This window comes from Spea bombifrons, chromosome 5 (assembly GCF_027358695.1).
Source record: "Spea bombifrons isolate aSpeBom1 chromosome 5, aSpeBom1.2.pri, whole genome shotgun sequence".
Lineage (NCBI taxonomy): Eukaryota > Metazoa > Chordata > Amphibia > Anura > Pelobatidae > Spea > Spea bombifrons.
Genome location: NC_071091.1, coordinates 69,855,047 through 69,882,212, shown reverse-complemented (window position 1 = coordinate 69,882,212; position 27,166 = coordinate 69,855,047). Strand labels below are relative to the sequence as shown.

The following is a 27,166-nucleotide window of genomic DNA, read 5'->3' as shown; positions in this document are numbered from 1 at the left end:
ACACCCACACCACAAACCTCTCTCACTGCCCAAGATCTTGCTACCTACTTCAAAGAGAAGATCGAGACTATTAGAAAAGACCTCTCTTCCTTACAACTCCCTCCTACACCACTCACCACCACCCTCTCTACTCCTACTATACTAACTGCCTTTTCCCCTACAACCGAAGAAGAGATAGCCACTCTTCTTTCTTCCTCTCACCCAACAACCTGTCCCCTTGACCCCATCCCTTCACACCTCACAAAGTCTCTATGTCCATCCCTTGGTCCATCACTTACCCACCTATTTAATCTTTCTCTATCATCTGGATCGGTACCATCTGCCTTCAAGCATGCGCTAATCACACCAATTCTAAAGAATCCTTCCTCAGACCCCATCTGTTTGACTAACTACCGCCCTATCTCTCTGCTTCCTTTTACCTCTAAGTTGCTTGAACGGATTGTGTACAATCGCCTCACTAACTTCCTCTCCTCTAATTCCCTCCTTGACCCTCTACAGTCTGGTTTCAAACCCCTTCACTCTACTGAAACAGCTCTAACAAAAGTCTCCAATGACTTGCTCTCTGCCAAAGCTAAAGGTCACTACTCTATTCTAATTCTACTGGATCTCTCTGCTGCTTTCGATACTGTTGATCACCACCTTCTTCTTGACTCACTTGCTTCTATGGGCATTCGAGATACAGCTCTCTCCTGGATCTCCTCATATCTGTCTAACCGTTCCTTCTCTGTCAACTTCTCAGGCAACACATCATCGCCCCTTCCTCTTTCGGTTGGTGTCCCCCAAGGTTCAGTCCTTGGTCCTCTGCTGTTCTCTCTTTATACTTCCTCTCTTGGCAAACTAATCAACTCATTTGGCCTCCAGTATCATCTATATGCAGATGATACCCAAATCTACCTGTCTTCTCCTGATCTCTCTCCATCTCTCATGTCCCGGATCACCAGCTGCTTGTCTGCTATTTCTTCATGGATGTCACAACACTACCTGAAACTTAATCTTTCTAAAACGGAACTCATTATCTTCCCTCCCTCCATCTCCACTCCACTACCTGAATTCTCTATCACCATTAACAACACAACTATCTCTCCTACTAACCAGGCCCGATGCCTTGGGGTCATCCTTGACTCAAACCTCTCCTTCATCCCTCACATTCAGTCCCTCGCCAGATCCTGCCGCCTGCACCTAAAAAACATCTCTCGTATCCGCCCATTCCTCACCCAAGAATCCACAAAAACTCTGGTTCATTCACTTATCATTTCCCGTCTTGACTACTGCAACACTCTTCTGGTTGGCGCTCCACTGTCTCGACTCTCTCCACTACAGTCTATCCTTAATGCCGCTGCTAGGCTCATCTTTCTTGCACGTCGCTCCTCTTCTGCTTCCCCCCTCTGTGAATCCCTCCACTGGCTCCCAATTACCTTTAGAATTAAATTTAAGATCCTGGTACTGACATATAAGGCCATCCACAATACTGCTCCTCCGTACATTTCTGACCTCATTAGCAAATACTCTCCTACTCGATCCCTACGTTCCTCCCATGGGCTAAGGCTCTCCTCCTCACTCATCACCTCTTCCTTTTCCCGTCTACAAGATTTCACTCGAGCTGCCCCATATCTCTGGAATCTGCTCCCAAGGAACCTTCAGAATTCACCCTCCCTCCCGACATTCAAGAAACATCTAAAAACCCACTTCTTCAGAGAAGCATACGATCTTAGCTGCTAGAACATCCTTGTCATTGATACCCCCACACTACCTCTCACCCTTTCTCTGTGCCTTATGTTTATCACCCCATTTTCCCTCTAGATTGTAAGCTTGCGAGCAGGGCTCTCTCCACCAAATGTATCGGTTTGTCTTAGTCTGTCAATTCTTGTCTTGTCATATCCCTTGAATTTATGTATTGTATTAAGCGCTGCGTAAACTGTTGGCGCTATATAAATAAAAGATAATAATAATAATAATAATAATAATCAAAAAGAAACATTTATTGAACATACATGTTAACACAAATGTAGTATTTTAAAACAAAATGTAACCTTGTCACAGTAGATAGAAAGCTTGTAAAGCTAATAATAATATGGCCTGTTTGAAGGTATCATAAAAAAAAAAAAAAAACAAGGTTCATACATTTAAATATGATACCACCCATGAGGTCAAGATGAGTTTATAGTTCAAGTACTAGGTCTTTGTTCAAAGGCAGAGGTATCAGTATCTGTACTTGGTAGAGTAGTCTTTCGGAGACACCACTAGACCTCTGCCTTTTCGAGCACCTCTGTAAACTGTTTCTACAATATCGATCATCTCCTGCTTGTCTTCCATTGCCCAGTTTATCTTGTTGTTATTACCCGTTCCTAAATCAATCATAATGTGTTTGTTCCTGCAGGGGAGAAATAAATATACAAGAATATATAGTGATACGTGTACAGCGTTTGAAAATTCCGGGAACACAAAATGTGTAAATAAAAGAAATGCGTCTTACTGACTTGCCCCGAATCAGCAGTACTGGTAGTACAGCAGCAGTGAGATTTGGGGTAACACTGCGCGTGATTAGTAATATCAGACATACAATGATTAACAGACAGTTCTAAAGCAAAGCATCTGAAGAGACCTTTGGTGTTCCAGAAAGCTTATGTAAAATTCCATCTTTTTTTCTATGTTGGCCAAATAAAAGGAACCTTCAACTAAAGAAGCAAGAAGTTGCACAATCACCACAGCATAGCAATGAAGTGTTCCAGATTTCTTTGCTGCACTAGAATTGCACTTAGCATATAATCCCCAATAGTATTACACAACCTTAATATATGCATTATTTCTTATTTGTACACATGTTTTTAACCAAACCTGCACCCTACCAGCATTAATGCACATTACATAAGGCAGTTGGGGGTGGGGGGGTTTGTGCATATTCACTTATTGGGGTAGAAATAAAAAAAGTAACTGTGTTGGATAGATCTGGCATATTGGCTATGAGTTATACAGTCTTGTTCTACAGTATTGTGAAAACGTGAAATCATATTACTCATTAGTGTAAGCAGACTACAGAATGTGGAGAGACATACCTGAAGAAGAACATCACAGTACACGGGTCATACAACTCATACATTTTGTTGAAATCGGGCACTTCTGTGATATCCACAAGATAAATAACAGCAAAGTTCTTCACCTAGGAGAATAAATACAAATATGTAGTAAATCATAAACAAGAAAACTACAAAAAAAAATAGGTTTTAGATATATTTGGCCTCTATTACCGTCATAGATAAAGAAGGCCGTGGGATCAGTTCAAAGCGACTCTTGGGCCACCAAGGCCATTAGTAAACAGATCCCTAAATGTACTTACTTGCTTTAAAATAAGTATGGAAAGCAGTGCTTAATATTGTTAAGAGCTCAGTCTTCTTGGTCTAGTATGGCGAGCGTTTGTAAAACATGCTACATTACATTTAATACACCGTAGTCACCTTCTCAGCAATGCTGTATAGAACTTCATCCATCTTCATGCAAGTTGGATCCCAGTCGTGTCCAAAACGAATAACAAGAGCACGGTCTTCTTCGGACAGAATGGCCTGGTCGACCTGCCAGCCATTGTGTAAATGAGGAAGCATATAAGACATCTTGACAGATGTGTTTTCAACCTACAAAATAAGAAACAAACAGCAAAAGCCAGGCGTGATTTAAATACTGGGTGCTGTGTTAGAAAAAGCACTTTATGCGAACAAAAATACAAAAGAAATAGAAATATAACAAAAATTCCAACAGGTCTCAACATCAAAAGGCTAAAACCTGTATAGATAATATCTATATATTCATAATATCTGACATGATCATCATTTGACATTAACTGATTTTTGGAGCTTCACCAGATCACATAGAACATAAAGAAGGGGGGCTCTGCTCCTTTGAGCTTACACTGTATTAGATTTTTACCTCCCCACTTACAAACCGAATATTCTTAAATCAGGCGTGCTGCATAGTAAACACACCTAGTAGGTGATCGCATGCTGTATCTAAAGCAAACTTTGTTTCCTTTTAGATCAGATCTGTAGGAATTGTAAATCGTAGCCCTGACCGTGTGCAGCCTTTCCAAAGAGTACACTGTTTCTGTACAGCTGAGGGAATACGGTTAGCTATAAACGGAGACCACGTCCCTAGTTGCTTGCACACCCTGTTGGTGTTCTGCCCGTAACGTTGCCCCGCGGCACCTATTCAGCGCCCACTTACCCTTTAACAAAAAACCGATCCAAACAGCCGCACGGCCACTCTCGTAACCCACTGTTTTAGAACGTTAGGACAGCGTACACAGAAACTGCTGGAAAGTTCGCGCACGCACGCACGCACGCACGCTCAGCTTCCACCATGATTGATGAGGGCAAGCCCTCCTTGTACTAACCTAAAGCAAACTAAAAGTATTTCCATAACAAAACGGTGGTCCGCTGCGCCCCTTCCGACAAATAGGCGAGGATGCAGTTACAATCTATGAAATAGAAAACACGGCATGTAGAAATCCATTTTGCCAATATCAATGATGGCCGCCCGGCGGCTTTCTATCCCTACAAAGCATTCATTTCTATGGTTTGTGGAGGGTGACATACAGTAAGTAGTTAGCGTTACAGGGCTGCGTGTGGATTGGTTTAAAGTTGTTACCTTTGCAATGTTGGTTGATTGTAAAATTGCAGCTGTTGGCGCCTCTCCTGGTGTTATATGCACCTGAGGGCCTTAAATCAAAGTAATGGATGCTATTAATGATACAAGGAAAGTCGTCAGACTTTAGGGAGAATGGAGGGAAAGCGAGGTACACAGACTGTTGCTGTTAGAAATATGTTGATTGACCTGCTAGTAAAACATCAGCTCGGTGGCCAGTGGCGTCTCCAGCTTTTATATTTATGAAAATGGGGGGGGACAAGGACAAAGTAGGGGGGCAATTATAAAACGCTACATATGCACTATATATATATATATATATATATATATATATATATATATATATAATGTACTTATTTCTTTGAAGTAAAGACTGTGATTGAAATATGATTTTAAAAAAAAAACAACAGCTGAACTGGCAGTTAGTTTTCACTCTTTAATATTAGACCCTACTGCCAATATATATATTAATATTTGCCCCCTGCTGCAATATATTAGCCATACAACTCTTTCAAATGGGGTGCACATCCACATAGGGGGAAAAAATAGTGCGACTCTGTATGCAAATGAGGCTTAACAGTATTGCAAGTAAGTAGTGCACTCACATTTCCAAGGACATAAATGCGCTCATCATAAAATATTCTTTAATTCTTTGTAGCTAAAAAATATAAAAAACACAGCAGCAATGGCACAGTATCACTTGGTCATGTGGATAAGGTAAAATATTGCGCTTACAACAGACGAAATGTACAAAAGCGTGTACAAGGTAATCGTGTAAGTCCAGTGGTTTGCCAGTATGATTTGTTGAGTCATAAGGAAGGTGGTCTATGTTAGATCTTCGGGCAAGCTGCAAAAGAAAATTCTGATTCATCTCATGAGGGATATATTGGGAAGTTCCTGCTGCTGGACGGTGGACTTTCCTGTGCCTGGGTTAAAAGCTGATTACCTTGCACATTTCGTCTGTTGTAAGCAGTGGCGACTCTAGAAACAATATATAGGGGGGGCACACAAGATACCACAGTCAAACTGGGGGGGCATTCATAATTTCCAAAAGTAATGTGCTATGGAATTATACTTTTGTTATTGGGCTAAAATAATACTTGGTCATTCAACATGGGAAGCCTGAAGCCACAATTGAGTGCGACTAATCATTGAAATAAATATTATAACAATAAATAACTTTTCCACTAAATGATTTCAGGGCCTTGAACGTTTTGTCCCCTGAAGTCACTACAACTTCAGGAGGGCATTTTATCTCTGGATAAGTATAAATTAAATATGTCCTATTGTAAGGATATAAACAGATGACCAAACACACACACCAACACAGGCTCTGTCACACCGACACCCAGACACACACATCAGGACAGGCTCTGCCACACCGACAACCAAACACACACACACACACTAGGACAGGCTCTGTCACACCGGCACCTAAACACACACCCTAGGACAGGCTCTGCCACACTGACAACCAAACACACACACCAGGACAGGCTCTGCCACACCAACACCCAAACACACACCAGGACAGGCTCTGCCACACCAACACCGATACACACACACCGGAGGACAGGCTCTGCTACACTGATAACCAAAAACACACAAACAGCAGGACACAATCTATGTCACAGACATCTACATCAGGATGGATTTTTCACACTGCATTGTCGTTTATACCCCCCTTAGTGTTTTTGCCCCTTGTGTATTGATGCCCCTGCTGCCCATATATATTAATATTAGCCCCAGTTGCCGATAGCAGATATAGATCAACACATTAACACACAAACCAAGCTTTACATGTATAGATCAACTGATATTCACTTGTGATCTCAGCACTGAAGGTATATATCAAATAAACAGAATCAGACATACAAATCCTGTATTTGCAGGTATACAATAATAATATATGAAACGTAGCATCGCAGGTATAGATCAAATAAATACATGGAAACAGCATTGCAGGTATTAATCAGCTGAATAAGACATACAAACACTGTATTTGCAGGTATACATAAATAATGTATGGAAATATATAGATATGGCTCTACATAATAACACAGAAACCCAGCTTTGCAGGTATAGATCAATTGGAATTCATATAAAAACACAGCATTAAAAGGTATATTTAAAACCCCCAGAATTACAGGCATAGATCACAGGTTGCGTCCACACTGCCCACACAGCAATCACACTCCTATCATACCTAGGCAACCAGTAAATGCTGGTACCTAGGCATGATGGGACTGTGCTTGCTGTGATTGCTGTTAGTAATCACACTCCTATCATGCCAGGTCAGCCAGTACATGATGGTACAGGGTGGCTGTAAGTGATGTGTAGACCCCATACTGCTGGCAGCATCAATACACAAGGGGGGCAGCTAGCTAGGTTTCAGCTTGTACTGGCTGACTTGGCATGATAGGAGTGTGATTGCTAACAGCAATCAAAGTCCCATCATGCCTAGGTTCCAGCACTTACACATCCGTCCAGTAAATGCTGGAACCTAGGCATGATGGGACTGTGATTGCTGTTAGCAATCACACTCCTATCATGCAAAGTCAGCCACTACATGCTGGTACAGACCCCATACTGCTGGCAGCATCAATACACAAGGGGGCAGCTAGCTAGGTTTCAGCTTGTACTGGCTGACTTGGCATGATAGGAGTGTGACTGCTAACAGCAATCAAAGTCCCATCATACCTAGGTTCCAGCACTTACACATCCAACCAGTAAATGCTGGAACCTAGGCATGATGGGACTGTGCTTGCTGTTAGCAATCACACTCCTATCATGCCAAGTCAGCCACTACATGCTGGTACAAGGTAGCTGTAAGTGATGTGCAGACCCCACACTGCTGGCAGCATCAATACACAAGGGGGGCAGCTAGCTAGGTTTCAGCATGTACTGGCTGACTTGGCATGATAGGAGTGTGACTGCTAACAGCAATCAAAGTCCCATCATGCCTAGGTTCCAGCACTTACACATCCATCCAGTAAATCCTGGAACCTAGGCATGATGGGACTGTATATCCTATCATGCAAAGTCAGCCACTACATGCTGGTACAGACCCCATACTGCTGGCAGCATCAATACACAAGGGGCAGCTAGCCAGGTTTCAGCATGTACTGGCTGACTTGGCATGATGGGAGTGTGATTGCTAACAGCAATAACAGTCCCATCATGCCTAGGTTCCAGCACTTACACTCATACTCATTCAAACACCCTCCCCACTCATTCAAACATCCTCCCCACCCCCTTACTTCCACTGCAGCTCCTCGACGCCGCTCACAGACTTCAGCAGGGGGCGCGGCCTCCCTCTGCATTCTCTGCTGGCTTCCGCTTCCTGTATACAGTACAGAAGACCCTCCCACAGGTAAGTAGCAGGGCTCGAGGTGCGGCCCGCGTAAGATCGGTTGCCTTGGCTGCCGATCTTACGCGGGCCGCACCGTCTCTCTCCTCCGTATTAAAAAAAATAAATTAAAAAAAAAGACGGGATTTAAAGTCGCATTGCGACTTTATTCCAAATTCGGCAGGGGGGCAACAGGGGGGGCAAGGATTAACCAAGGGGGGGCAATTGCCCCCCTGTAGCGACGCCACTGGTTGTAAGTGCAATATTTTACTTTATCCACATGACCAAGTGATACTGTGCCATTGCGGCTGTGTTTTTATATTTTTTTAGCTACAAAGAATTAAAGAATATTTTATGATGAGCGCATTTATGTCCTTGGAAATGTGAGTGCACTACTTACTTGCAATACTGTTAAGCCTCACTTGCATACAGAGTCACACTATTTTTTTCAAAAATCTATTTTTTCTCCTATGTGGATATGCACCCCATTTGGAAGAGTTGTATAGATTATTAAGTGTTGGAGGAACGCTTATTTGGGTGCTGCTGCCTAATTAGGGAAAGTATTATTTATTCATTTACACTAGTGGTGTGTGTTTTCTTTTCTTGTGTTTTTGCAATATATTAGCCCCTGCTGATGATATACCGTATTTGCTCGATTATAAGACGACCCTGATTATAAGACGACCCCCCCAAAATCAAAATATTAATTTAGGAAAAAAACAAAAAAGCCTGAATATAAGACTACCCTATAGGAAAAAAGTTTTACTAGTAAATATTAATTCATGTAAACTATTTTTTCTTATTTAATAAAAGCTATGATTGACAAAAATATATATATTTTATTTCCTTTTATTTGCCAACCTGCCCCCCCCCGTTATGCACATCTGCCCCCAGGCTTGCCACTCTGCCCCCAGAAATGCCTTATACCCCCCTATTTGCCACTCTGCCCCATGATGTGCCTTTTAACCCTCTATATGCCACTCTGCCTCCAGAAATGCCTTATACCCTCCTATATGCCACTGTGCCCCATGATATGCCTTTTAACCCCCTATATGCCCCTTTGCCCCATGATATGCCTTATACCCCTATATGCCACTCTGGCATATAGGGGGTTAAAAGGCATATCATGGGGCTGAGTGGCATATAGGGGGGTTAAAAATGCATTTCTGGAGGTATATATATATGATAACAGCAATCACACTCCTATCAAGCCAAGGCAGCCAGTACATGCTGGAACCTGGGGGTGATAGTAGTGTGATTACAGCCTCCCTATGTCATGCTACCATCACCACCACCCCTAACACATCCATGCTATCACACACACTCTCATTCACAAACATTTAAATACTCATTCATTCCATTAATCACACATACTCAAAAACCCTCCCCGACCCCCTTACCTGAACTGCAGATCTCCCACTCGCAGACTTCTGCAGGGGCCCAGCTGTGCGAGCAACTTCTCTGGCCCCGCCCCCAGAGGAAGGAGGGGGGAGGTAGAGTTATGTGAGGACTGTGCTAGCTTCCTGTTCTCCTGCTGCTAGTAGCATAGACGCTGCTCGCGACCAAAGCCCGGTAAGCAGCACGGCCCCAGCAGAATGAGGTCTGATTAGAATACGACCTCGATTATAAGACGAGAGGGGTATTTTTCAGAGCATTTGCTCTGGAAAAAACCTCGTCTTATAATCGAGCAAATACGGTATATTACTATTAGCCCCTGCTGACAATATATATATATATATACCGTATTTGCTCGATTATAAGACGAGGTTTTTTTCAGAGCAAATGCTCTGAAAAATACCCCTCGTCTTCTAATCGGGGTCGTCTTCTAATCAGACCTCAAATAGAGGTCTGATTAGGAGACTAAGATCCAGATCCCCCGCACTGCTGCAGGGGACCTGGATCCTCCTGTCTCAAACCCCCCCCCCCGGGGCAGCGTTGTCCACGCGATCCGCGTAGACAACGTCCGCTGCAGCCGGAAGGAGGTGTGGCTAGCAGCGGGGGTTGTCTGCGTCCTTCGCGTAGACCTTCCCCGACTGTCAGAGACCAGAGTTCCGCACCGGTGCGGGGAACTCTGATCTCTGACAGCTGGGGAAAGTATACGCGACGGACGCATACAAACCCCCGCTGCCAACTCCACCTCCTTGCGGCTGCAGCGGAAGGCGACGTCAACCCGCTGCCCCGGCTGAAAGCACCGGTAAGAGAGGGCTGAGGGGGGAGAGAGGGGTGAGAGGGGGGGAGAGAGAGTGTGTGTGTGTGTGTTAGTTAAATGGGGGTATAGGGTGTGTGTGTGTTAAATGGGGGCATAGGGCATTTCTGGAGTGGCGTTAAGGGGGCATTTAATAGAGCACTCTGCCTCCTGAAATGCCTTATACCTCCCTATATGCCATTCTGCCCCATAATATGCCTTTTAACCCCCTAAATGCCAGAGTGGCATATAGGGGTATAAGGCATTTCTGGAGGCAGAGTGCTCTATACAATGCCTTTTAACTCCCTTAATGCCACTCTGCCTCCTGAAATGCCTTATACCTTCCCTATATGCCACTCTGCCCCATAATATGCATTTTAACCCCCTAAATGCCAGAATGGGATATAGGGGTATAAGGCATTTCTGGAGGCAGAGTGGCACAGAGGGGGTCAAAAGGCATACCATGGGGCACAGTGGCATATAGAGGGTTAAAAGGCATATCATGGGCCACAGTGCCATATTGGAGTGGCAAGCCTGGGGGCAGATGTGCGTACCTGGGGGACAGGTTGGAAAATACAAGAAATAAAAACAAAAAAAATATTTTTCTCAATCATAGCTTTTATTAAAAAAATAGTTTACATGAATTAACATTTACTGGTAAAACTTTTTTCCTTTGGGGTCGTCTTATATTCATGCTTTTTCTTTTTTTCCTAAGTTAATATCCAGATTTTGGGGGGTCGTCTTATAATCGAGCAAATACGGTATATATCAAATAACAGATGGAATAAGTATCTTGTGATAATACCTTTTTTATTGGACTAACAGAATTTTAGAATGACAAGCTTTCGGGAGCTCTTCTAGTCTGTGTTAGCTTCATTAATGCCTGAGGAAGGGACCTAACAACTTGGTCTCGAAAGCTCGCAATCAAACTCTCAGTTAGCCAATAAATGGTATCATTTTAACTATACTTTCCTCCTGTTTTCTCAAGTCTAAAGCATATCTGAGCAAAACGACACATAGAATTAAATGTAGTGTGGCAGGAGAGGGGGGGGGGTGCTTACTACCCAGATCTGATAAGGGAGGGTGAGATGTTGTAAAAGTATGTGTCCCTCCAGAGGGTCATAAATTCTATGTGTCGTTTTGCTCAGATATGCTTTAGACTTGAGAAAGGGAGAAGAGCTCCCGAAAGCTTGTCATTCTAAAATTCTGTTAGTCCAATAAAAAAGGTATTATCACAAGATACTTATTCCATCTGTTATTTGATATTGACACCACTGGACTAATACGGCTACAACCTCTACTCTACTACTATGGAAGATACCGCATACAGCCGCTTAATAAAGCAAATCTACAAAACGACTAAAAGAGAGACACGGGGCGTGGCCGACCGTTGGAGAAGATGGCTGCTTGAGACCTGAGCTCCTTCGGTCCCCCGGTGATATTAGCTTTTATTAGCCAACAATAGCCACCATGGTGCGTAATAGACGGCAGTCCTCTGCCCCGTCGGTACCTGGGGAGGGTGCCGGGTCGTCGGTGGCTTCCCTTAGGGAGTACTTTCGTACCCCTGCGGCGCTGGCCTCACAGGCGCCTGAAGACCACGAGGCTGCATCGCCCGCGAGTTCCCGCGATTCTGGAGACAGGCGAGAGGAAGCTGTTTCCGGAGTGCCGGGTTCACCTACCTGTTCCGCGGAGGTTCGCCAGCTTTTTTCCTCTGCTCTGTGGCGGGAGGACTTCAGCACGCTGCTTTCGGAGCTTAAACAGATCGTGACCGATGCCGTGGCAGGCCTTCGGGCGGACTTGGATGCTGTGGACCGTCGCCTCACGCTCCGGGAGTCTGAATCGGCTCAGCAGGCCCAGAGGACATCTGCCCTGTAGCTATCCTCCGCTCGCCACGACTCTTACCTGGCTGACTACAGGAGGCGTCTGGAGGACCTCGATAACAGAGGCCGACGGCACAACATTAGGATCCGGGGCCTTCCGGAGGTTGCTTCTGACTCCCCTGAGGATGTTCGGGGCCTGGTGGTCCGCTTGTTCAACAGCCTCTTGGGGCGGCCTCCTGAGACTGTGCTCTCCCTGGATCGAGCCCACAGGGCTCTGAGACCTCGGGGTCCCTCGTCGGCGCCCCCGCGAGATGTTATTTGCTGCGTGACCGACTACCAGCTGAAGGAGCAGCTTATGCGACGTGCGAGAGAGGTGGGCTCCTGGACTTTCGACGGTACTGCGATCACCCTCTTCCAGGATCTGTCCGATATCACCCTGCAGAATCGGAGAGTGCTGCGACCCCTTACAGCTGAGCTCCGAGGCCGTGGAATCCCGTATTATTGGGGCTACCCCTTTAGCCTTAATGTGCGATCGGGGGGATCTGTTCTCTCGCTTCGCTGTCACCGGGAGCTGCCTGCTTTCTTAAGGGACCTCCGCCTACCTGCTCTTCAGATTCCGGATTGGAACCTGCCCGCCATGCCGATGGATCGTGCGGCTCGTCCTGGAGGAGCTTCTCGTCGGAGGGAGCGGTCGCCGGGCCACGCGGCCCGTCGCGGCAGATTGCCTTTGCGGCTTCCGGAGGCTACGGACCCGGAGGAATGAACTTCGGGTGGTGCGTCCCTGCTGTTTCTCCGCTGTTGGACGTACGTGTTGGCCTTGGGCCCCTGACTCACCTTCTCGGGACCTGTGTGGTGGCTCTGGCTGGGTCTTCCTGGGCCCTCCTGCCGCATTTGGGGACGCTATCCTGATCCTGGCCACCTCTGTCATTGTACAGAGTTTATAACCGTATCGCCGCGCAAGTTTATTTTTATTTATATTTTGTGGGTTATGTTTGTTTTCTTTAACTTTTTGTGCGGGTCGTGGGGGGGGTGGGGGGTTTAGAGTGTTTATTTTCAGTGCTGCATCCGCTGCCGTCAGGCTCTCATGTCTGTCAGTGATTGGGGCCCTGGGCTTATGCCTTGAGTGTTCATATGCTGGCTCTGGGTGTGGTTTCTTGCGAAAGGGGATGGGGTTCGGCTCTTTTGGGTGGGGGTTGGGTCGGGGGGGTTATGTTTTGCCTTTATGTTTTTCTTTTGCGCTGATAATTTGCTGCTACCTCTAGCCCTTTGATAAGCCGTCTCAGTGGGAGTGAAGCGTCCTGCGCTTGCTCACTTCTTATTTTTTACTTCTAGACGACACTTTCGCTTGCATTTCCGAGTATTGGTTGGGGGGTTCGGCTCTTTTGGGAGGGGGTTGGATGGCGGGGGGTTTGTTTTCCTTTTTCTTTTTTGTTGCGCTCATGTACCACTCGGATGATGAAGGCCTGTCACTTGCCTTCTGCTCGGTTTACTGTGGGGGGGTGCTGCGAGTCGTGGCTGTTCGCTCCTTTCTCCTTGCGGGCAACACTTCCTTTTCTGCGTGAGAGTGGTTCTTTGTGGGGGGGGGTTCGGCACTTTTGGGGGGGGGTTTGTTTATCGTTTTTATTTTATTTGCGCTACACTATCGAGGTCCTCTGTTGAGCAGTCCTGGTGAGGGGCGGCGTGCTGCGTGGTCCCCTTCTCTCTGCTTCGTGGGTACGCTTGGTCCCGTTTCTTTATCCTGGCGGGGCGGTTGCTGTGTCATGCTACTTTACAGGCCGGGGACCGGAGAGTGGTCTCATGTTTGTTGTTGTTTTTGTTTTGTTTGATTTTGTCCGGCTTCTTCTTTTTCGGCCTTTCCTTCGCCTCTGACCGTAGGCGTCGTGCCGTGCTGGTAGTGCACTGTGGTTCTACTGTTCTTGGACCTACAGTGTTTTCTTTTCCAGCTGACGCCCTTGGTACCTTTTTTGGGAGGAAGGGTTTTGTTCTCCCTTCTTTTCCCTTCCTCTTGTTTGTTTGTTTGTTCGTTTGTGGGTCGGTTTGTACCTGCTCCCTTCCCTCTTCCTTGCCTCCCTTTCCTAGTGTTTCTCCCCTTCCCCCCTTGTCTTCTGTGGACACCGTCATGGCTTATAGGCCAGCTGATCTCGCCGTCCTGTCCCTTAATGTTAAGGGCCTTAATGTGCCGGAGAAGCGGTCGGCCCTGCTTCGTGATTTGAAGCGTCACCGTATCTCGGTGGCCTTTGTGCAGGAGACTCATTTTCGGGGCTCGGCCCACCCTAGTTTGATGTCACGGGATTATCCTGTGTCCTTCCTCAGTAATAACCCTCAGTCAAAGTCGAAGGGGGTGGCGATTTTGTTTTCAAGACACTTTCCGCTCACTGATGTCGAGCACCTGGCTGATCCGGGCGGTAGATTTATTTTTGTCAAGGGGCGGGTGGCCGGTCAGGCCTATACCTTCGCTAATGTTTACGTCCCTAATGTGAAACAACATACGTGGCTCTCTAAGACGTTGCGGGTGCTCCGTACCTTTCAGGAAGGTTTATTGCTTTTTGGCGGCGGCCTCAATGTGGCTCTCCACCCTAAACTGGACTCCTCCACGGGTGCGTCCCAGACCCCCCCTGGGGTTTTGCGGAGAATTCATGCTTTACTCACTGCTGACCAGTTAGTCGACTGTTGGAGGGCCCTTCACCCGACGGACAAAGACTATAGTTTTTACTCCGTCCCTCATAAACGTTACTCCCGTATTGATTGCCTTTTTCTCACGCACTACCATTTGTCCCTTTTGAAGGCGGCCAGCTATGGTTCCATTACATGGTCGGACCATGCCCCTCTGACGCTGACCCTTGCATCCCCGTTGACCCGTCCTACTCAGACTTCGGTTGAATGAGTCTTTGCTGTCCGATGAGGGGGTACGGGACTCGATTGCCACGGCTCTCCGCGACTATTTTTTGACCAATGTCACCCCGGATGTGCCCCTTCCCATGGTTTGGGAGGCTCACAAATGTGTGGTGCGTGGCCGGTTTGTCCAGATGGGTGCTGAGAGGAAGAGGGCCTATGCTCGGAAGCTTAGTGATCTTACTGTGCAGATAGCGGCCTTGGAGACAGTTCATAAGGATTCTTTACGTGATAGCGACTTTAACCGTTTGCTTGTGCTTCGGGCGGAACTCGCCGATATCCTTCATAGTCAATTCCAGCGGCATTATGATAGGCATAAGGCCATCTTTTACGAGCATGGAGATAAGCCTGGGAAGTACTTGGCTCGCGCCTTGCGTCGGAGGAGGCAACTGTCCTATATACCCAGGATTCGCTCCCCGGGTGGTCTCCCGTCAGCTATAGCGAAGGAATTTGTTGCTTTCTATTCCTCCCTGTATAATCGTTCCCCCACGCACGACGCCCCTGAGGCGCTTGAGAGCCATAGACTAGCTATTCGCCAGTATCTCTCGCGTTATTTGCCGCGCCGTTTGTCCCCTGCCGACTCAGAGCTCCTGGAGGCCCCGATCTCCAGTGAGGAATTGGCTTACGCGCTCAAGTCCTCTAAGCCGGGGAAGTGCCCAGGCCCGGATGGTTTGTCTTTGAGTTATTATAAGGTTTTTTTTGATGTTCTTGGTCCCCGGTTAGTCGCTGTGTTTAACTCCATTCTGGACGGTGCGGGCTTCCACCCCCACACTCTGGCCGCTACGATCTCTGTGATCCCGAAAGACGGTCGGGACCCGGAGCTTTGTGGGAGTTATAGACCTATTTCCCTTCTCAATGTGGATCTGAAGCTATTCACCAAGGTTCTCGCTGTGCGTCTTGGGCGCTTCCTCCCTGGTTTGATACATCCTGACCAGTCAGGGTTTGTGCCTGGCAGGGAGTGTAGGGATGGGACCTTGAGGGCGGTGAACTTGATCCACTTGATTAAGCGGTTGGACGCCAAGGCTATTTTGTTATCTACGGATGCCGAGAAGGCCTTCGATCGGCTTGATTGGACTTTTATGCTTGAGGTGTTGGGGGCGGTGGGCCTTGGCCCGCATATGCTGGGCTGGGTTTCCGCGCTATATACTTGCCCGTCGGCTAGGCTGCGTATTAATGGGGCCCTCTCGGACCAGTTCCCTATATCTAATGGCACTAGGCAGGGTTGCCCGTTGTCCCCTATGCTCTTTGTCCTCTCCCTGGAGCCTCTTTTGGAGGCTGTTCGAGTTAATCCGGACGTTACCGGTGTGGTGGGAGGGGGCGTGCATCATAAGGTGGTGGCTTTTGCGGATGATATGTTATTTACCCTTGTGAACCCGCGTGTGTCCTTACCTGTGCTGATGGATGAGTTCAGGGAGTACGGCTGTCTTTCTAATTTGAAAATTAACTTGTCCAAATCTGAAATTTTGAACATCTCCCTTCCTGCGCCTGACGTGGAGGCGTTGGCTTCCTCCTTCCCTTTCCGGTGGTGTGTGAGTAAATTGCGGCACTTAGGGGTCTGGTTGGCGGATGATGTCTCCCTCTTCTATAAATTTAACTTTCCCCCTCTGCTTGATGCGATCCAGAAGGATCTTCGGTCTTGGGGTTCTCTGTATGTTTCCTGGGTGGGTAGGGTGAACGCTCTTAAAATGAATATCCTCCCCAGGGTGCTGTATTTGCTACAAGCCTTACCGATTGCTTTGCCGCGTGCTTTCTTTTCCTCCTTGCGGGCGTTGTTTCTCTCCTTTATCTGGGCGGGGCGGGCTCCGAGGTTGGCTCTGGCCTTGTTGCAGAAACCTAAAGCTGCGGGAGGTCTGGGCCTTCCCTGTGTTCGCAATTATTACTTTGCTTGCCATCTGTTGCGTTCCCTGGAGTGGACCTACCGCCCTGCCCATAAGTTGTGGGTGGCTCTGGAGGCCGACGCTGCTTCGGTGCCGATACAGGTGCTTTTGTGGCTTGAGCCGTCTGTGGCTAGGAGGCAAACGGGGGGTCACCCCTTCCTTTTGGCTACTCTGGCGGTTCTCCATTCTGTTTCCCGTACCTCCCGGTTACTTACCTATCCGTCGCCGCAGACGCCGTTGAAGTATAATCCTGATTTTCCCCCGGGTGTGTCGGGAGGCTCGTTTCTGGTATCGGCTCCGGGCGATCGACATTGGGGTCCTATATGGAAGGGACGCGACTCCGTTCCCTGTCTGCCATTGTTGGGGGCGCTGCACCGACTGCGCTGCAGACTCTGCAATATTTGCAACTCAGGGCTTATGTTATGTCTATCCCTCAGAAACCCAACCTTATCAGGGACCCCACGCCTTTTGAATCACTGCACTTGAGGGATGTTCTTCCTTCTCATGGGATCTCCCTGCTTTATCAGCTGCTCTTGAGTGTGGGGGATGGGGATTTGCCGGCCTATGTGGGGAAATGGGAATCGGATCTCGGGGTGTCCCTCTCAGCGGCGCAGTGGGGGAAGATTTTCTCCTTAACGCATGGTTGCTTCCTTAGTACCAGGTCTCAGGAGCTCTCCTATAAGTTACTTACGCGCTGGTACCGTATGCCCTCTCGCCTGCATAGCATGTTCCCTGACCACTCGGAGCTGTGCTGGAGGTGTGGCTTGTCAGTGGGGTCGATCCTTCATATCTGGTGGGAGTGCCCCCTTATTGTTCCTTTCTGGAAGGCTATCGAGGCTGTCCTCCCGCGTTTCACTGACTCTCCGCCCCCTTTTCATCCTGCCAGTTATTTGCTCCATCATATCACCACGCCTGTTACGGTGTATAAGAAGTCCGTGCTCCGACACTTGCTAGACGAGGCTAAAGCCTTGATTCCCTTACATTGGGCTTCTGTTACCCCTCCCTCGTTTAGGGAATGGATTCTACGGGTGGAAAGAGTGCGCGCTTTGGAGGAGCTGGTGGCCCGTTCTGATAGACAGGGTGAGCGCCATAGACGGACCTGGTTCTACTGGTCCCAGTTCTTTATGGACCCCTCCACCGAACTTCTGCTGCCGTAATTAGGCTGGGGTCCTGGGATTCCTTTGTTGGGGTCTCTGTTTCCTGTCATGTTTCTACTGCTTGGGATGTGTCACTGTGTTTCGCCTTGCTGCGTCAGGGTGTAGTGATGTGCTCCTGTGGTCATGCGCTGTCCATATTTGATTTTGATTTTGTTTTTGTCTTCCTTCCCTTCCCCATTCTGTTTTTGTTTCCCCTTCTCACTTTGTGTATAAAATGTTCTCAAAAAACCAATAAACTTTTGATTTACAAAAAAAAAAAAAAAAAAGAGAGACACAGCTCAACAGTGACATATATTTTCTATCCAACTGCAAGAAAAGACAACTGATTCCTAAAGGACTAAAAATCAAAAACCCACTTGCTACTACATACAACTCACCATTCGCTGAAAATCTATGCAAACGAACAAGTGAAAGACTAAGAAACCATCTCATCCACCAGCTCTACAGCATGAAACATAAGATACAACGTGAGAAGCAATGTCTACTTCAAGAACTATGGGACAATAATACACATCTGGCCAGACAACTAGAAAATGAAGTTGAATATTTTCGTGAAACAAAACAACAGGACCTTCTTAAGAAGAAAAATAATAAACTTGCCAGACTTCACCAGGACCGCAAACATCTGCCAGAAAAAGAGAAAGGACAAGAAAACTTAGGGATTGTGAACATTTCTGACTATGAACCATCAAACTCAGAGGTCTCAGTTCTTTCTAAAGGACTATCATTCTGTCCTACCACAAAACTCGACCACATTGAGCTCTACTCTCATTTGGAAGAATTTTTTAGAAGGATGCGACTTAAGGAGTTTTTTCACGACAAAGAAAACACTAATACAATGGACTACAACAGGAAAAAGAACAGCCTTTTCACTCCAGCACCAGGACGAAATGCAAAACTAGACAGTTACATTGAAAGCTTCCGCCTTAGAACTGCTTCTCCGGCGACCAAAAAAAAACAGAAAAAAACTTTTCACAACCTCTCGGCGCAGGAACAAAATGCCATCAGCAACTTGAAAAATAATCCCTCTATCACCATCAAACCTGCAGATAAGGGAGGAGCAATAGTGATTATGAACACCCAGGACTACATAAAAGAGGGAGACAGACAATTGTCAGATGGCATATATTACAAAAAATTGTGCACTGACCCCACCAAAGAATACACCTTACAACTCAAGGAGCTCATCAAATCCTTCCCTAAGGGGCTACAGCCAGAACTGGAATCACTTATACCAACCAACCCCTGCATGGGTACATTCTACATGCTTCCCAAAATCCACAAAGCAGGTAATCCAGGCAGACCTATAATTACAGGTATGGACACACTCACAGAACAGATCTCAGGACTGGTCGAAAACACCCTTAAGCCTCTTGTCATCAACACAAACAGCTTCATAAAAGACACCACTGACTTCCTCAACAAACTCAATCAAATCACCAACCTCCCTGCTAACACCATCCTAGTAACCATGGATGTGGAATCCCTGTACAGCAACATTCCACATAACGATGGCATTAAAGCCTGTTCACATTTTCTCTCAGGCACTGACAACCAAAAATACAACCCCCAAATCATCACAGAACTGATAAAATTCATCCTCACACATAACTATTTTGCTTTCAACAATGAAATCTACCTACAAATCATGGGGACGGCTATGGGGACGAAGATGGCACCTCAATATGCCAACCTTTTCATGGCTGACCTAGAACAGAGATTCCTTGAAACACAAGACACCAAACCACACAAATATTACAGATACATCGACGACATCTTCATCATTTGGACCGAAAGCGAGGAAAAACTGCAACAATTCCATGCCTCTTTTAACTCATTTCACCGGTCAATTAAACTAAAAATGGAGTACTCCACAAAATCTGTAAACTTTCTGGTCACTACAGTAAGATGTAACAATGGAACAACCCACACCTCTCTTTACAGAAAACCCACAGACAGATGCAGCTATCTCCACAAATCCAGCTTTCACCCCTCCCATACTAAGCGGGGCATCATCTACAGCCAAGCAACCAGGTACCATCGAATATGCTCTGACCCCAACGACCGCACCCTGCATCTAAACAACCTCTCCAAATCTATGAAACAGAAAGGCTACCAATCAAAAACTATCAACAAACAAATCAACTCTGCTCTCAAAGTTCCACGCACACACCTGCTACAATATAGAGAAAAAAGAATCTCTACACGTGTACCACTTGTAGTCACCTATAACCCAGCGCTTGAAGAAATCCGGAAAGTCATCAAAGACCTACAGCCAATGCTAGCAGAAGATGAGACACTAAAAAACATCTTCCCTGAAACCCCCATTTTGGCCTTCAGACAACCCCCAAACCTGCAACAAAAATTAATTAACCGGAAACTACCCATCGACAGAATTATAAAGAAAAAGGGACCACACCGTGCAAAAGGCCCCGCTGCAAACTGTGCCAACACATATGCACAGACAACATAGCCACCCACAACAGCAAGACCTACAGTATTAAAGGATCATATACTTGCACATCTAGCAATGTAGTGTATATGATACAATGCACTAAATGCGACCTAGGATGCTACATTGGAGAAACCAGCCAACAATTAAATGGAAGAATGAACATGCACAGACATTCCATTAAACACCACAAGGAAAATTCCTACTGCACCCCTGTGGGACACCATTTCACGCAAAATGACCATTCTGTCAAGGACCTAAAAATCAAAGTACTGAAAGGGGACTTCAGTAATACCAAAGAAAGACAAACATTTGAAGTCAGAATGATTCAACTATTCAACAGCAAGAATAGAGGACTCAATGTCGATTTGGGTTTCCTGTCCCACTACACAGGTTTTACATAACCCCCCCCCACCTGCTATATGTACTGTATTTTTAGTGCACCATGTTCATCTATATGTACCTGTATATATGACAACATGTGTACACATATACATTCCCATCCCATTCTTATATTCATCACTGCATTCCTATTCCCTATATGTGAGCACTACCATCTTATGTTTTTTTGTTTTTTGTTTTTTTTTTTAATTTATCTTCAGCAGTGCTAAAACCCCCCCTCCAAATTCCCTACTCAGCACATTTATGACCCTCTGGAGGGACACATACTTTTACAACATCTCACCCTCCCTTATCAGATCTGGGTAGTAAGCACCCCCCCCCTCTCCTGCCACACTACATTTAATTCTATGTGTCGTTTTGCTCAGATATGCTTTAGACTTGAGAAAGGGAGAAGAGCTCCCGAAAGCTTGTCATTCTAAAATTCTGTTAGTCCAATAAAAAAGGTATTATCACAAGATACTTATTCGATCTGTTATTTGATATTGACACCACTGGACTAATACGGCTACAACCTCTACTCTACTATATATATATATATATATATATATATATTAGCAACAGCTGAAAATATATATATATTAGCCCCTGCTGACGATATATGTAAATATCAGACCCTGTTGCCAATATATTTTATATTGAAAAAATTGGACCACAGGAAAGCAATTCCTTGGGCCCGGCTCCACACTTCTTAGCATGCAATCACACCCTCCACACACAAAAAAATATTTTTACATCAAGTGAATAAGACATAAAAACCCTGTATTTGCAGGTATACATAAATAATGTATGGAAACATAGCATTGCAGGTATAGATCAACAGAACAACACACAAACCCGGCTTTGGCAGTTATGGTTAATGGAGTATTTAGGGTTAATTTCAGGGGCCGTTATGGTTAATGGGGTCTTTAGGGTTAATTTCAGGGGCCGTTATGGTTAATGGGATCTTTACGGTTAATTTCAGGGGCAGTTATGGTTGATGGGGTATAAGGGTTAATTTTATGCTGATGACTGAGGGTTAATTTAATAAAGTTAACTGTAGGTGCAGTTATAGGTAAAGGGGGGCAAACTCAGGGGAATCTAAATCCTGGGGGCAGTGTGAACATTATTAATGTATTTATTTATAAAAGTATGGTATCAGTAATATTCTCTGAATGATTCGAATCTCTGTAAGATTCAGATCGTTGTAAGATCCGGATCCCTGTAAGATTCGAATCATTTGAATCATTCGAATCTTCGGATCATTCGAATCTTTGAACGACTTTCTGACTCTATGAGTCATCCTTCCTCTGTGAATTAATGAGCTGTAACCTGACCCCAGAGTCTGTGTCTGGGTGCTCTGCAGATGACTCACAGCTCTAGGATCAGGTTACAGCTGCATGATTCACAGACTGAACCGCTACAAATGAATCGTTCAGTCTACTGAACCGATTCATCCGGATCACTAAAAAGAATCGGATCAAATGAACGATTCGTTCATGATCCGGACATCACTACCTGGTATGCGTGCGTATGTTTGGGTGTCGGTGTGGCATACATGGATTATATCTATCCATAGTATAATTAAGTTTAATTGTTAATGTTGTTTCACCAAAGCCAGGTCAGATGAATGAAACTCAACTGTTATGCTGTGTTTTATAGCTCAAGATGTATTCTGAGGCAGTAGTGCTTCATTGTGTGATGTCACAACCACAGTGTTCTGTCATATTAGCGTGTTTTGGATTCAGCATTTTATACTAACCAACATCAAAAATTAGTGTAAGTTTATTATGAAAGTGTTAGGTGTGTTTAGAGTTTAAGGAATTAGCCAATATTTACTGAGGAACTGGACTTTGAAGCTCAAGTGAAGCATATAATCTGCTAACCTAACTCTCTCCTGATGAAAACAGAGCTCTCACAGGAAGATGTGTGGTGATTTCATTTATGCAGCGTAAACAAAAGTGCTGGCTATCTGCACACAATAAAGTGAAATCTAACCTTGAAAATCACTTGCTGTTAGGGAAAGGCTTTGCAAACATTGATTGTTCCTTTTTGCATAGTTTGTAAGCATACAACATTGTTTATAATTTACCGTGAAGATGCAAACCTAGAAGAACTGTATAACTTAATTCCTTCCTTCTACATAATCATTCTTTTTCCTAAATGTTTCAGCTTACACTAAATAGCAAATCAAGTGTATTGTTTTAGTCCTACTGGCCGAACACTTTAGGACTGTTGAGCTGTTATATTGTTTATAATGATAAAACAAACCATGCACCATATTTCTGCCATAGATCACCACCTCTCTATTATCACTCATTTTATTTTCTCAATATTTAGTTCTCTGCATATAATGGCATCCACTAAAAGCTTTCCCGGGGTGCTGATACAAGAGATTGGAGGACATCGTGGTGTTATGGAGGAACATGTGGACTTTCTGAAGATGCGATTTTCCTTAATTACTATGAAAGAATTCCAGGAGAACAAGGAGGAATTGGCAGAAAAAATATTATGTATCTTTGTTTGGGGAGCCAAACCTGAAATCGATTACAAACTTCTTAAAAGCCTCCCTAAGCTTAAAGTTATTGTAAATTCAGGAGTAGGCGTTGACCACTTAGACCTACAGTTAATTTCTAGCTTAGGGGTGAAGCTGGCCAACACGCCTGATGCTGTTAGTAATGCCACTGCTGATACAGCAATGATGCTGCTCCTTGCATCCGCCAGAAATGTCCTACAGGGTAATATCAAATTCTAAAGAATAGATTATTTTGTCATTTATTTTATTTGTGAGTAGAAATAATGCATGGTGTTATTTCCAATGTACAGGTAGTTGGGTTCTGTCCATTGCTTAATGTGTTACCCACCGGCTTGAGTTCGTTAGTGGCATTGTTTTCATTATGATAAGCACCCTTACATTTTGTGCTTCTGAGGATAAAAATATCTTGGGCCCATATGTAAAATATATCTTTTCTTTACAGTGACAATGAAAAGTATAATGTTAAACAGTATTCAGAGTGCTTAGGGGCTTGTACTGGTTTACAGCCCCTTGCAGCCCCTTTTAATGAAATCTACGGAGCCTGTGCTGAGCCGCATAGCCTCCATAGAGTAAATAAGCTGGTTGGGGAGATTGTGCGGCAGGACACTGGAGGGGTTTGATCGGACCCCTGGTTTTGTACAAAGGGAACTGATGCCCTTTACGCATCAGTCATTTAAAAGAAAAAGTGAAAATTGTCCTAGACTTTTTGAACTGCACTAACTGTACTGTTTATGTGCTTAGGATACCAGATTGCGGTGTCTCCACAAACCGAGCATTTCACACTTAACTGGGTTTCAGAGGAAGTCACAGGGGCCACTCTTGGCATTATCGGAATGGGGCGGATTGGATATAAGATTGCCGAAAGGGCTAAAGCTTTTGAAATGAAAATTCTTTATCACAACAGGAACCAGAGGTAAAACATATATAAAAACATTTCAGATATTGTAGAAATATTCACTTATATACAGAAGATATGATCTTCTATGATCATTCATTAGGGAAAATCATTTTACATTTGCTTTTCCCACAGCAAAAGTGGTTGTTGGGTTCATCACATAGATAAGCAAAGTAATTACCAAATATATGTTAGCATTGTGATTTATTCACTAAAAGGGGAGATTGCAGCATGAAGGGCCGGCCCTGAATAGTGCATGATTCAATGTGTAAAGAGGGCTTTAGTGAAATCTCACTGCAATAACTATATTATACACAGTGCCAGCCAAGGTCTTTCTGCAGTAGAAGCTCAATGGGGTTGGTTCTTCTTAATGTATAGTAAAACCTTGTCAACACATTCTTTAGTGAACAAACCCCAGTGTATGTAGATCACAAGTAAACAAACACAAGAAAACCAAGTATCCTTGCATAGTGACTTGGATTTGCCATTAGGCCTATTACTCTGAAGATTGCCTGAAGTACATGTAATTGCTTTACCTGCATTTTGCGTGTTTTCATAGGCCCCAGCACACATGTAGTTTTGCATTATTTCCAGCATGCTATAGGGTTTTTTTAGGACTGTATTACAAATGAAGGCATTTAAAAACTCTTGCCTAACATGAGATTCAGTTTCACCTTTACCAGGCATTAGAGGTTTCCTATCATGGATTTAAATGAATCGGCTCTGGAGGATGTCCACTGTGAACTTATTTTGTGAATTATACAAGTTTGTGCAACTAGCTGGTATGTTACGTGGAGGCCATAAATAGCCTTCTTAAAACTAAGGATTTCCAATTTCCTAATGAGTTCCCATGCATGTCTTGTGTATTAAGATAGTAGTTACAAAAGAAGTTCACCCCCAACAAATGGCTAGTCTGGCAAGAAAGAAGACTGAAGCAATGTTCTTGGTAGATTTGGGTGCATTTATTTTGTGTTACAGGCTGGAAGAGGAGAGGGCAGTGGGTGCCTCCTACTGTAAAAGTCTAGGTGATTTGCTCCAGCAACCGGATTTTGTTTTGCTGGCTGTCCCCTTAACCCAGGACACACAAAAACTTATTGGAAAAAAAGAGCTTCAGCTAATGAAACCTTCAGCAACCCTTATAAACATCAGCAGAGGTTTGTAGTGGTTTGCCATAGAAGCTGTCTTTTTGAAATTTCTGGGGGGGGTATAAAAAAAGATTTTATTTTGTTCCCTGATGTCTGTCTTTCACTGCCTCCTTTAGTAAATCCTAGTTAAAAATTTTGCAGAAAGTAGGGAAGTTTGAGCATGATCGCGAGCTTTCTTAGGAATGGGAATTTGCACAGTAGTGGGATCTATGTGAACCTATTTGCCACAATTTCTTACAGCTGTAAAACCTTTAATCTTTAATGTTAAGATGTATAATTCCCCATATCATTGGTTGTCTTCTTAGAGGACTTTTCCCATTGACCATGAATATTTAGGTTTTACCTTTGCAGCAAGCATCACTTGGTGCGTTAGGCCCGGTTTTCTAAGGTAAGAATTAAAATTGTAAGAATTGAAAAGGAAATAATTGTGTGAGAAGCAGCTGATTTTATAATGCATTTTTCTGCTCACAGGATTAGTTGTTGATCAGATGGCTTTGGTTGAAGCCTTACAAAATGGAGACATCAGAGCTGCAGCACTTGATGTCACATATCCAGAACCATTACCTAGGTAAGAGCTTAGTACTGTTACGTCACAGGAGTACTGGAGATATATGCTACGTTTATAATGTTTAAATAACGTTTTAAACATTTTACTTTTTCTTTATAGAGACCACCAGCTGCTTAAACTGAGCAATGTGATTTTAACACCTCACATAGGTAGTGCTACTCGCTCTACCCGGCGTATTATGATGGAGACCATGGTTCAAAGTATGCTTGATGCTGTTGCCGGTCGTCAGGTTTCTAATGAGGTCATTACCCAGTAATTGAAAAGCTTCAGATGCTACGTAATGGCTAATTTACTGAAGACATTTGGGATAAATCAGTTCTTCATTTGTTACTGTAAAACTATCACTGAATGTAAACCTATGTCTTTACTTTCTTTTAATCCAGTGTTCAAAAATATTAAACAACCCATATGTTCCAGTTAATATCTGTATTTGTCAGATCCTTCCTTGTCTGTGTCTCACCGTGCCCTGGGCTCCTGGAGGGGCCTAGGGGCGGCCTCCTCCCTACAGACTATGGGCCCTGGCCTTGGAAGGGGTTCTGTTTTCATGGAGGTGGGTACAAGGGGTCTGTTGGGACTACTTCTTTCCCCTGGTACAGAGTGCCATGTTTCCCCAGTTACCAGAGATTCTAAAGACTGGAACTCAGACACAGATTTGAGGTGACTGCATTTTGGGAGGGGGCTTTATAAGTGGTGTGTTACCATCGGGTCAGAGCTCACAAGACAGACCTCTATGGCCAGTATTTGCACCAGCAAAATGTTTATTCATCATTCTGAGCAAAGTTTGAGAGGTACAAAGGCTGCTCACAAAAATGGTCCATAGTATCAGTCAAGTATTTCACAAAGATATTCATTCTGGTTAAACTCTTCCAGTGCTAGCATGGAAGGACTACAAGTTGAGCTTTTTACAACGGAAGATTGCTATGTTGTATTGTATAGGACAATATGAATAAAGGACCACCTTTGACTCCCCACTTTATTATTTAATGCAGAACACTTTAACAGTCTTCTATCCAGGAGAACAAACTTACCTGAAACCTGTTAAGAACATCATTGAACCAGAAACCTACATGATGGTGTTTTTGTAAGGGTAAGCTATTTTCTTTGATTTTCCTTGTATGGTATTAGATGGGTTGCAGTTGAGCTTATAAGTTAAATCTCAACATTAGATATTTGCACTTAACATTGCATAAAAATTTTATGTATCATCCACTTATCATCTCTTTCAAATGCAGTTAGGTCTAAAAATATTTGGAAACTGACACAATGTTCATAATTTTGGC

The 27,166-nt window shown here is 44.6% G+C and overlaps 2 protein-coding genes across 3 annotated transcripts; one reads left to right on the top strand and one right to left on the bottom strand.

Moving 5' to 3' along the window:
* Positions 1-1,963: 1,963 nt before the first annotated feature.
* On the bottom strand, positions 1,964-4,323 carry TXNL4A (thioredoxin like 4A). Its single transcript, XM_053467113.1, has 4 exons — positions 4,213-4,323; positions 3,453-3,626; positions 3,054-3,157; positions 1,964-2,371 (listed from the first exon to the last, which is right to left on the bottom strand). Exons 2-4 carry the CDS (start codon positions 3,603-3,605, stop codon positions 2,200-2,202), a joined length of 429 nt encoding a protein of 142 aa, XP_053323088.1. The 5' UTR covers positions 3,606-3,626; positions 4,213-4,323; the 3' UTR covers positions 1,964-2,199.
* Positions 4,324-4,535: 212 nt separating this feature from the next.
* LOC128497174 (glyoxylate/hydroxypyruvate reductase B-like) lies at positions 4,536-26,307 on the top strand. 2 transcript variants are annotated; one of them, XM_053467106.1, is made up of 6 exons: positions 4,536-4,584; positions 23,083-23,480; positions 24,020-24,191; positions 25,152-25,327; positions 25,790-25,886; positions 25,986-26,307. In XM_053467106.1, the coding sequence occupies exons 2-6, from the start codon at positions 23,096-23,098 to the stop codon at positions 26,140-26,142; spliced, it is 987 nt and encodes a 328-aa protein (XP_053323081.1). In that variant the 5' UTR covers positions 4,536-4,584; positions 23,083-23,095; the 3' UTR covers positions 26,143-26,307. The 2 variants fall into 2 exon arrangements, with proteins under 2 accessions (XP_053323081.1, XP_053323080.1); XM_053467105.1 differs by lacking the exon at positions 4,536-4,584 and adding an exon at positions 22,549-22,669.
* The last annotated feature ends 859 nt before the right edge of the window (positions 26,308-27,166 follow it).

Coding starts and splice junctions, on each gene's coding strand:
- LOC128497174 (XM_053467106.1), top strand. CDS start 23,096: ATGGCATCCACTAAAAGCTTTCCCGGGGTGCTGATACAAGAGATTGGA. Junction 24,192..25,151: donor TATCACAACAGGAACCAGAG/GTAAAACATATA, acceptor TTTGTGTTACAG/GCTGGAAGAGGAGAGGGCAG. Junction 25,328..25,789: donor CCTTATAAACATCAGCAGAG/GTTTGTAGTGGT, acceptor TTCTGCTCACAG/GATTAGTTGTTGATCAGATG.
- TXNL4A (XM_053467113.1), bottom strand. CDS start 3,605: ATGTCTTATATGCTTCCTCATTTACACAATGGCTGGCAGGTCGACCAG. Junction 3,158..3,452: donor TATACAGCATTGCTGAGAAG/GTGACTACGGTG, acceptor TTATTCTCCTAG/GTGAAGAACTTTGCTGTTAT. Junction 2,372..3,053: donor ACTGTGATGTTCTTCTTCAG/GTATGTCTCTCC, acceptor TCTCCCCTGCAG/GAACAAACACATTATGATTG.